At 58.3% G+C, this 10,972-nt stretch overlaps 1 protein-coding gene across 1 annotated transcript in view; it reads right to left on the reverse strand.

Annotated features, from left to right (window-relative positions):
- The window catches only part of LOC111141754 (myelin transcription factor 1), a 37,213-nt gene that overhangs the window by 4,214 nt on the left and 22,027 nt on the right, over positions 1-10,972 (reverse strand). Inside the window, exons 15-19 of the mRNA XM_022494559.1 lie at positions 6,265-6,327; positions 5,827-5,910; positions 1,905-2,126; positions 751-842; positions 31-134 (exon numbers count right to left, since the gene is read on the reverse strand). Coding sequence (XP_022350267.1) covers positions 31-134; positions 751-842; positions 1,905-2,126; positions 5,827-5,910; positions 6,265-6,327 — 565 coding nt within the window. The remainder of the gene's footprint in view (positions 1-30; positions 135-750; positions 843-1,904; positions 2,127-5,826; positions 5,911-6,264; positions 6,328-10,972) is intronic.

A 10,972-nucleotide genomic window follows, 5' to 3' on the forward strand; every position in this document is an offset into this window, starting at 1 on the left:
TGCACCTGGACCTGCAGCTATGCCACCCACCTGGGACTGCAGCTGCACCATGGCGGCCTCCATCTCAGAGTTGGACTCATTCAGATCACGAATCTCCTGATTCAGCTGCTTGATCTCCTCATCATTCTCCAGTACTGCTCCAGAGAGAAACCTTGGTTGTGGCTCTTGGCTTTACACCCAGGCCAGCATGTGGGGGTGCAGTGGAGGCCTGTTTTCTAGGTGGAACTGAGGACCCTCTCCAAGCAGAGGCGACCAGCCTAGCATGCTGGGCAGCTCATATCCCACATGTTATGCTGGAAAAGTTGGTCTTGGAGACTAGTGGCCATGTGTCTACATTTGCCCCCAACCCTAGGTGATGGGTAGGAGAGTATAAATCTCTCTGTCAGGTATTAATCGCTAGGAAGAAGATGGAAGTCTTCCAGGTGGTGCTGAATTTCCTCAGCTTCCTTCTTCCTTGAAACTGAGTTCACGACTCCACAAACCCCAAGAACGTGGCTTCTGCTGCTGCCATCAGGGTTCTCTGATGCCAACATTTACCAATACTCAGGTGAGAGCAAGCATGCCACTTAAGGGTCAGGAGCCCAGACTCCAAGCAGTCAGGGCTTCAGAGCTGAGGCTGGGAGACCTGTCGCTCAGGTCAGGGGTCTGTCTCCACTCGTTCCAGGAGGGACTCCGCCTCCCTAGCCCTCCCACTAGCACTGCTCCTTGCCCAGGCCACGGAGGTCCCTCGGAGGAGCCTCAGGGACTTACCATCACTTGTCTTGAACTTGGTGCTGAGACCCTCATCCCCTGAGACCTTTCCCTTCTTTCCAGCAAAGGTCGCTCTGGGACAGCCAGACAAGCTGGAAGCAAAGGTCACACACCAAAAACCAGTGCAAAGTCACACACCAAGGTCCAGTCCAAGATGACACATCATAACGAAAGCCAAGTCCTTGCTGGCTGGCAGCCTGGTAGGATCCTGGCTTGGAACTTTCTCAGTTACTTCTTTTATTTCTCTGCTCCCTGGCTCTAGCCCCCAAGCTATATGCTCCTTATTCAGCATCCATGCCTTTCCCAGCTCTGGCCATAGCCCTAAAGGCTCGTCCCCAGATGGTGTGGGGCCAGCTCCTTATCCCCTTCTCAGAGATGCCTTCCTCAGTCTTCCCAGTTACTATCCTCCCCACAGCACCTCCCCCTTCTGCCGTCCTCAGTACCTCACTCAATCGTTCGCTTAGAATCATTGCCCCACCCGCCTGGCCCAAATCCACCCTTGTTCCCGGCTCTGTCTAAGGGCCTGGGCCTGGTATGGACCCCCAGTGAAGGCTTGCGGAACAAATGAGCTAATTAATCTTCTAGGTGGAGAGACAAGGGCAGAACAAAAGAAAGACGAAGAAGGACTGTGTGGGAACCCCTTGCGCCTTGGTCAACACCTCAGCTGCCTGGCACCCAGAGGAGGAGAATGGGGGCTCTGAGGCCCCCCAGCCCTGGAGCAGGTATTGGGGGACAAGCGAGAGCCCAGGCAGGGAGATCTCTTGTCACCATGTCCCTTCCACAGCAGGCAGAGGCCTCAACCCAAAGTTCCAAGAAGAGGCCCCAGCGGGAGGGTCATGAGGTGTGACAGAGCCTCTCATGAGAAGCCAGCGGCCTGTTTCCAGAACGCGCACACCAGACTCAGGGCTCTGCTTGCTCTTACTAAAGGGACGCTACTGGGATGGGGCTGGGGGACTCCTGACAGCAGCCTCATGGGGTGACACGTGTCACAAACACCATGGTCTGGTCCCAACACATCGTCCATGGCTTTCCCCAGTCGGCTACCAGGCTGGGCCTTGCTTTTCCCTGGAGAAACTGTAGGTCACAACTGAGCCCTAGTCTGGCCCATCCCAAGGAGCCTGCCCGACGAGACCCAGGATGTGTGGGGCCATTACCTCCTGTGGGTGAGGAAGCTACCGTTGGCGTGGCCAGAGCCGTCACAGCCCGGAGTGGGGCAGGTAGGCCCCTCGTTCTTCAGTGATTTCCAGGAAAAGGGGGAGCCATTAAGGGAACCCTCTTTCTGCCTCCGAGCAGCCAATGGGCAGCCTGACGCACTTCTGTGGGATGCGTATTTGCCACTGATGTGACCGAGCCCCACACAGCCGGGAACAGGGCACCTGGCACAAAAGGGTCAGAGGTGAGCACAGGGCACTGGAAAAGGGGGGGAAACACCCAGAGACTCTCCCAAGCTGGACGCTGAGACTGCTGGGGGCTCCTGGATAAACTCCTACTGTCCGAGCAATTCCCAAAGCCATCCCAACCAGACAGGAAAGCAGCAGGGACCATGTTCCCTCTCCAGCTGCAACCTCACACCCCTGCACCCCCGGAAGGTGACCAGCGACCCTCTCTCCCCAGCACCCAGGAGCCGTGATGCCCCTGGGCCCTAGGCTAGCTCTCTGGAGCCTTTGGGTCTACACCTAGACCTTGCTGCTACATCAAGTCTACATCACCCCAGCAACGTGGAGGCCACTCCTGGGGGTTGCACCAGGCACAGCACCAGGGGATCCTGGGGGTCCCAGAAGGTCACAAGTGCACCTGCAGCCACGCAGTGTGGGGACAGCTGGGGCCCCTCACCCCACAGCACCCCAGAATGAGACTGTTGTGGCATGATGTCCACAGATGTCCCAGCTTTGCTTTGCCACATCTGAAATGCGTGTTCTGGAAGGAAGAAGCCAGGCCACCGGGCTCATGCAAGAAAGACTCAGTTCAGACGTTCCGTCGTGACTCCTGCCCGAGGCCGGCTTGAAATGGCATTTTCTGTTGTTCAGGCTGTTCTGGGACAAGGAGAGAAGCCCTTGAGGAAATAACACAGGCCCCAGGAACCGGTGAGGTAACTTTAGAAGGTTCAGAGTGAACACCACCACCCCCCCCCACCCTGCCATGCTGCCGTCGGGATCCGTGCACCACAGAAAACGGGCTAATGTGGGGGGGCTCCGGGCATCCGACCTCATGGCCTTCGGGAGGGACCTGGACCAGGAAGTCCCCGCCATACCTTCCAAGCACCAGCATTTCGGGATCATGGGCTCTGAGCTTGGGACCCCCAGGAACCCACAACTGGCCGAAGACGAGATCCTGCCCCTGCCAAGTTCTCGGTTTTCTCCCTCCAGCAAACGAGGCCTGTGTAATTGGCCATTTGGTTTTACCCACTTCTTAGGGGCTGCAAGCCTGTCAAACACACAGGACCCTGAAAAGGGACATGTTCCCCCAGTTTAGATGGTGGTCCCTGGGGTGGGAAAGTCAAAGGCAGGAAGTCTTCTGCGGGGCGTGGGCCATCCCAGAGCTCCCGACACAGCAGGTGAGGGGACAGGGCCTTGCTGCCCAAAAGTGGCCCCTGCACTGTAGCCTTGCTCCCAAGGTAGCCACTGTAGACATTTTCCCAGCCTCCTTGGCCTGGATCTGTCCTTACTTGTCCCCTCTCTTGGTGCCCATCCCTCTCTCTTCTTCCTCCCAGCCACGTGGGCCTCAGACAGGCGGGATGGCCACAGAGCCGGTCAGGGTCATCTCAGCAATCAGTCCAGAGTAGAGACACTGCCACGGGCCCAGTAAGGTGCTTAGGGAGGCTGCACTCCATGTATGCCCCTCACACCTGGACACCGCCCAGCTGTGGGGGCCCAGAGGACCCTGACACAGCTCTGAGCCCCCCAGAGCACAGCATCAAGAGACCAGATGAGAGGCCACTTTTCGAGGTTACAACACACGGTTGAGTCTGAATTCTGTTTACTCATATTCTTTGCAAAACCCTAACCCTCCTCATCAGGAGAGATTCCGGGAACGCCTTCACAGTGAGTGCTTCAGACATGTCGACAGTAACACTGCTTTGCTTTCCCTCCACATCCAGTGTCCAGACCTTCAGAGCTGCCAGGTGAGCTCACGTCAAGATGCGTGTGGGGCACCAGGTCAGGTAGCTTCTGTGCCTCCCAGGTGAGCTGGCAGTGGGACCACCAGGACCCCTCTTTGTTAGCTGCAGATGTGGCTGGGGACGGTGGTGGGGGCGGGGGCTCTCTATCAGCCCCCGATGACAACCGCACTCTGGCACACCCACAGACTTGTAAGGCCACTGATTTTGTTTTGGCCAAAGGGATTTACCTCCGTGTGCTGACAGGACGTATTCTCAAAGGATGCAGACACAGGTGTCCTAAAAGGGGACTCTTCCCCCACCAGCCCTCCACAGTGACACAAGCAAGCCCATGCCCAGGAAAGCCGCCAGGCTGCAGAACCTGATTGAAGATGGCATTCAGTTGTAAGTACGGTGAGGGTTTGTGGCTGGGGAGGGGGCCCTCCCCCGCCTTGCCATGGAGCCATTCTCAACGTCCGGCCGTCCTGTAAATGCTGACCTGCTTCTAAGTCATATTCTCCACTTGGCTGCAAAAATCTTGTTATTTAAAAAGCAAAGTTGACAGCACATTAGCAGGAGGAAAACCATTTTTTCCCGTTAACTTGAAAAATGCTGATTGTGATTTTCATCATTTGCAAATGCAGCACAATTCACTTATCGCGACCCACCAGCAGACCCTGTCTACCTCCAGAGCGGCTTGCGTTTACATGGCTTCCCAGAAAGACAGATGCTCTTCCTTCGTGCTAGCATTTTAGTGGCTGCATTCATGACACCAATGTCCACATACTTTGCATTTTTGAGTCAGCATGCATTGTCTTTTCATTGTAAACACTAAGTTAAAGAAACAAGCCACAGCTTTTCACACCTAACAGCTGGTGGGGCCAGCCCCTGGAAGGGTGTGCTGGTGGTCACTCGGGTCTATCCTCTGTGGCCAAGCAGATGTTTGGGTGCAGCTGGGCTGAGCTCCAAGGAGGAGCCACTGACTTGGTCCCAGTTGCTCCCCTCCACATGCTCTCCTCCAAGAGCATCCAGCTACTCTTGGCCCAAAGGCAACACAACCGGGCAGCTGGGCTTTCTGTGCACCTGCCTGGCTATGTCCTGACCAAGCCAGCCCCAAGGTCTGCACCAGCCAGAACCCCTCCTTTCCACCCCTCAGCTGGCAAGGGGACCGAATGCTCTGTCCACTGTCAGCTCTGAAAGTCCTGGGAAATGTGAATGATGGGTCACTCTGTGTGTCCCTGTGGCCCAGCCTTGCCTCTACCGGAAAGTGGGAGGCTCGGGGGCAAGTTCCCTTCTGCAAACATAAACTTGCAGCAACACAAGCCCTGCCAAGTGGGACTCTCACGGAGTCAGTGTCCACACACCGCCCCTGATGACAAGGTAGGCGCCCCCAGGGAGCGGCCAGGAGAGGGTATCAAGGACTTTGAGCATGTAAGGCCCAGGATGTCCTTGGTCCTCCTCTCAGGAGTGTTGAGGTCCCAGCTCAGGGTGACCCTCCTCGGATCCCTCTTTCCATACCAGCTCCCTGCGTTGGTGTATGAGTGTGCAGACACATCCGGTCTGAAGACTGATCATCTTTCTAACCACCCTCTCCTCCCCGACTCCTGCACCTGTCGCTTCCCTGCACAGAAGACCACAGCGGGGCAGGTTTCAATACCCATGCCCTGAGCCCGCGTCCAGGTGGCCCCCTAGGTCCACGGGCAGCAAGGCCCTTTGCCTCTCCTGGCCCCACCAGACCCCCCCAGATGTGAGGCGCATAGGCAGGAGCAGTGCCTGTGCATGTCCTCGATACAACACGCACGGCTCCAGCTTCCCAGGTGCCCACACACACCGTAGGAGAGCTTCTGTAAGAACGGGCATGTCATTGGCCAGCCGTGTTCATGAAACAGGAGCCTAGAAGGAGCTTTTCACAATTAAAACAGACAGGAACCTCCCAATTCTGCAAACCCCCCCCCACGGGAGTCAGTAAGACCCCAACTTACTTCATCAGCTCGGGGTCTTCCTTGTCGTCCTTCGTGGGCGTCACCCTGGCTCCACTCTTCTTGGCCCGAGGGCAGCCTGACAAGCTGGTTTTGAAAGAGGAAGGAAAGCCATGGTGGCCCCAGAGCAGCAACCTCTCAGCCCGTCCGCCCCGCCCCTCTTGCTCTGGGACTGGCAGCCCCACGGGTCCCCAGGGAGCTTCTGTCCTGGAGCGCTCTCCAGGGCAGGGGCCAAGGCAGGCGGTGTCACCAGGAGCCCTCTAGGTCTGGCAGCACGGGCGGCCTGAGCAGGCTTCAGGAGATGAGTTCTGATGACGGAGATGAGCCCGGCTCCAGCCGCCAGCAATGTCACTGTCCCATCGGGAGCACGGCAGCTTTGTCTGCAGAAGAGACCCCACCCCCGCCACTCCATCGGTCCTGGCGCCCCGGGGCACAGCTCACCTTCGGTGTGAGGCGTAGTTCCCTGTTATGTGGCCGGAGCCGTCACAGCCGGGGGTGGGGCACCTGCGGAGGACAGAGGAGCTGGAACCAGAGCCAGGGAGGATGCCTGACCGGAAAAGGGCCCCCTCTGTCCCCAGTCCCTGAGCGGGCCCACCACCTCCTCAGCACTGGTCTCGGAAATGGCATGCGTGTCTGGCCGGCCTGCTGCCATGACGCCCAGCCTTCAGAACGGTGCCACCCAGTCTCCCCAAGGGGCCCAAGGAGGCCAAGACAGGAGCTCATCTCCACTGCAGGAAAGATGGGCTCCCACTTTGGCCTTCTACAGGGTTCTAGGCTGGACTAGAAGGTTCCAGAACACATATGGGCCTTTAGACAGCATTCAGAATGGCAAACCTAACAGCTAAGACGGGCTCCCCTTCCTTGATGTGACCAGGAGGAGGAGGGGTTGTTTTCATGGAGGACGGCCGCTGCCTGAGCCAATGAACTGCTGTCTGCTGGGCAGCCAGGACACACCACCCACGGCGTCATCACCTAGAGTCGCGCATCTCCGTGAGTCCAGATCCACAGGGCCAGAGGCTGATCCTCACTGGCCCGGGGTGAGGAAGGGGACACCCAACACAGAAGCCCAGCCTGATGCATCCAGAGTGTTTGACAAACGTATCTCGTGGAAAGTGAAAATTACACTTGAATACACAAGTATGAGTTTTCTTAAATTGCTTTTCCCTGGGGCGCCTGGGTGGCTCAGTGGGTTAAAGCCTCTGCCTTCGGCTCAGGTCATGGTCTCAGGGTCCTGGGATCGAGCCCTGCATCGGGCTCTCTGCTCAGCGGGGAGCCTGCTTCCTCCACTTTCTTTCTCTGCCTGCCTCTCTGCCTACTTGTGATCTCTTTCTGTCAAATAAATAAAATCTTTTAAAAAAAATTGCTTTTCCCTGAAAGTCCACAGTGGAAGAATGAGTGAGTTTCCGCTGGTGCCAGAATGGGGAGGGCTGCCCGGTTCTGCGAGTGGGTCCACCAGAAACCTCTGGATCAGGTCTGCCACTCTGTACCTTGTTCGGTGGAAGGATGCGGCTCCAACCCTGTGGGACCGGGCGAGACCCTGGGGCTCACAACCGGAGTCTCACTGATCAGTCCTCATCCTCACACAGAGAAGAAACCGTGGGAACTGAGGCCGTTTCCCAATATGAAAGTGGCCCCGAGAGGGCTATGGGGACTTGCGTCCACTGAAACAGTGCACAGGTGTCTTCCTCTCAGTCAGCAGAGCTCTCTGGGCCTCAGGCCCCTGTGCTATGCCCACACCCTTCCTCAGGATCTTCCCGGCACAGTCAAAGGCCGCCCCCCACGGCTCTCCAGCTGCCTCCTAGAACCCAGCAGGACCACACTGCCCGTTCCCATCCGAGGACGCACAGAGCTGGTGTAGCAACACGGAGGGGGGCCATGCCCATCCCACCAGCTCCTTCTCCAATCCCACTGTCTGTCTCGAGCCCTCCTCTTCCTCCCTGTCCTGTGGGCCACACGTGGGAGATCCCCGGCCTGCCAGCAGGCCAGACAGTCCAATCACCCTGCCGTTGGATTCAGGGGTGACTCAAACCCCATGAGGTTATGGTGGCTCCTGGTCTGCTCAGGTGTGCTCACATCCCAACCCTCCCACATTACATCAATATGTTTGCATGATAGGAGACACCACCCAGCACCTCCATGCAGGTGGGCCTCAGCCCTTTCACACAAACCCCCAACCGGTACATGGGTCCTGCTGGGACACTCTGTGTCTCTGCATCCTCCAAGGTCCCAGGGAGCGAGCTACTGGGCTTGGCTCCTTGCTGCAGCCACGGAGTCCTTCAGACACATCAGGGTACACCTCACACAACTCTCCACTGAGCCCAAGGCCCCGCCGCTGCCCCGCTGCCCCTCCTCAGCCCAGAAGGCCCTGCTGACCACCCTCATGGCCCACACTAGCAAGAGCCCTGTCCCTGCTCTCCGGAGGGCTAAGCGCCGAGACTGAGGAGCGGGCTTCTCCGTCCTGGGCTCGCAGGGGCTCTGGTGGCCTCCTGGGGCTCCATTCCTTTTCGGCTTCATGAAAACACGGCAGAACTCAGGTCCATGCTGCAGGTGATGGGCAGGCCATCAGCACACCCAGGCCTTGATGCCCTGTGTGCGGGTCCAGACTCTGGTGGAGCCCCCACGGCCCCTGTGAGTAAGGCTGGCAGAGGAGAGCATGCACATAGGGAGGGTCCCTGCCAGGTCCCAGCACAAGGGCGCCCACGGAGGCACACCTTCTCCAGGCAGGGGGCACCAGCACTCCTTGCCAAGGCCCGGTTCAGTGGCTCTTCCCAAAAGGCGTGACCAGTAGAGGACGAGGTGTGGGTGGAGAAGCAGGGAATGCCGGGCGCTGGCTGTGTCAGCCGCTCTTGTGCCCCTGAGGGCCCACCAGGCCAGGTGCAGGAACCCTCCCGCCATCTGCTTCTGAGTGCATCGTCTGGGCAAGAGGACGGGTCCGGTGTCTAAGGGACACTCTGCATCTTGGCGGTGTGCAGCAGGCCTCGCCTTGGAGCCCCACCCTCTCCCATGGTGGGGAGGCCGCCCACACCCGCCAGAGCCCCCATCACAGCCTTGCAGGGGACGCACACTGCACCTCACATCCCCACACATAGACGGGGCTGAGCGGCCCACGGCAGCAATGTCCCCAGCCCCTGACCACACTGGGCACTTGGTAGGGAAGAGCAAATGCCCTTGGGATTCTATTAAAGCACAGAAAACACACGATCTGAGACTGTCTCTGCACCCATTGTCAAGAGGGAGGCCACCCAGGGAGCCTTTTGCAAGGCAGGGGCAGGTCATCTTCCCCCATCATGGCCACAAGACAGGTCAGGAACAGCCTCTACAAGATGCCCACTCGATGAGAGGAGGGAGAGGGAAACACTAGCGCGCCAGGACCACGTTGGAGGCCTGCCCACATCCACCCCAAGCCCTTGCTGTGTCCTGAGAGGACAGCGCTGACTCCCACAGAAAGACCTCTGGGTCCAGAAAAGAGCTTGGGGCCAGTCAGGACACCTTCCCAGACCTTGCCGAAGCTGATGAGTGACTTGTTTCCACACGAGGAAGACCTCCTGCTGCTATTTCTAAGCAAGTGTGGGTTAAGGTTCCTCACAGGCTCTTAGTCGTAAACGAGCACTAACCCTCCTGGAAGGCCATGTTTCCAGACCCAGACCAGGCCCTGAGCACCTGTTCTGCAGGAAGAAAGTCCTAGAGCTCTCCCAAATCATTCAGGCCCTCAACCTGGAAAAACCATGAGAGCTAATTACTGTTCAACTGGAAAAGGAAACAGGAAAAAAAGAGCGTGGGAAGAACGTTAAGAGAAGAGAGGAAGGAAAGGGAGGGGAGGTTCAGGAAGAGGGTCCTGAGCCTACAGGACGGATGGTTTCAACTAGGCATCTGGGGCTGGACATGGCAAGGGCATGAGTGTGAATGTGCCACGAGCTGAGCCTTGGAAAAGGTTCCCGTTACAGCTGGTCACTCTTCAAAGGGTGATTCTGGTGGGGAACCTTGCCTAGAACAGAAGGCCCCGTTGGTAACAACAGCCAATGACATGCTTCTGGCTCCTGGGACCAGAACAGCCTCCCCAGAGTGACAAAGAGGAGGCTGGCAGAATGGGGACACTGCAGAGAGCTAAAGCGTCCTGCCCTGTTTCTAGATCAGCTCAGGTCCCCGGAAGACTTGGGCAGCAACGGCCCCTCGTCTTAGAGGCCCCAGGACCCCGGCTCCTATCTGACCTCAGACAGAATGAGCCCAGATTCAGGGACACTCAGTATGGAGGCCTGAGGGAGGGTTGAACACCCCTGGGGAGGGAGGGAGCTGAAAGCACAAGAGCAGGACCTCCTTCCTGAGCCTCTGCTCAGCCTGGGAGCCGGGATTGGCACTGCCTGGCTCAGGGCCACAGTGGCTGCAGGGCCACAGCTCACCTGAATGCACAAAAACCTAAGATGACAACAGCCCCCAAATCCAGCCCCAAGAGGATGCTGAAAACCTGGGAAACCTCTGGGCGCTTGCATTGCATTTGAGCAGGGTGGTCAAGCAGGCTAGTGGGTGCCCACAGGGCCTGGCCGGCCTGTGTGTTAGGGACAAGGAGGAGAAGCAGAAAGTGGGGGTGCTCAGCAAAGAGAAGGGGTGAGCGTGGAGAGGCATCTCTGGGAGGATCCCCAGGTGCCAAGACAGAAGCAGCTGCTGCGGTCATAGGAACAGGGAAGGGCCAAGAGTTTTCTCTCTCTTCATCGGCACCCAGATCCCTTCACGAGAGCTGCACAGCCTGAAGCCCGCGGAGCCGCAGCAAGACCTAGGAGCCGAGGCCAGCTCTGGGCTTCTCCCACACCTCAACGGCAGTGACAGAAGCAGGCCCGGACAACCCCATCCTGGGTCCCCAGGAGAGGGAGGATGGGCTGGGCCACTAGGGGCCAGAGACAGGTCCTGCTCATCTCAAGGCCCTCCGGCCCTCCATGCTCACAGCAGCTGGCAGGGCCGAGGGCGGCACAGGAGCCCGCAGCAAGGGACAGGCAGACGGCAGCACTCAGAGAGACACAGGCGGCGGCAGCACTCAGAGAGAACAGGCGGCGGCAGCACTCAGAGAGACACAGGCGGACGGCAGCACTCAGAGAGACACAGGCGGCGGCAGCACTCAGAGAGAACAGGCGGCGGCAGCACTCAGAGAGACACAGGC

Source organism: Enhydra lutris, unplaced genomic scaffold (genome assembly GCF_002288905.1).
Source record: "Enhydra lutris kenyoni isolate GAN:26980312 unplaced genomic scaffold, ASM228890v2 scaffoldscaffold6, whole genome shotgun sequence".
Lineage (NCBI taxonomy): Eukaryota > Metazoa > Chordata > Mammalia > Carnivora > Mustelidae > Enhydra > Enhydra lutris.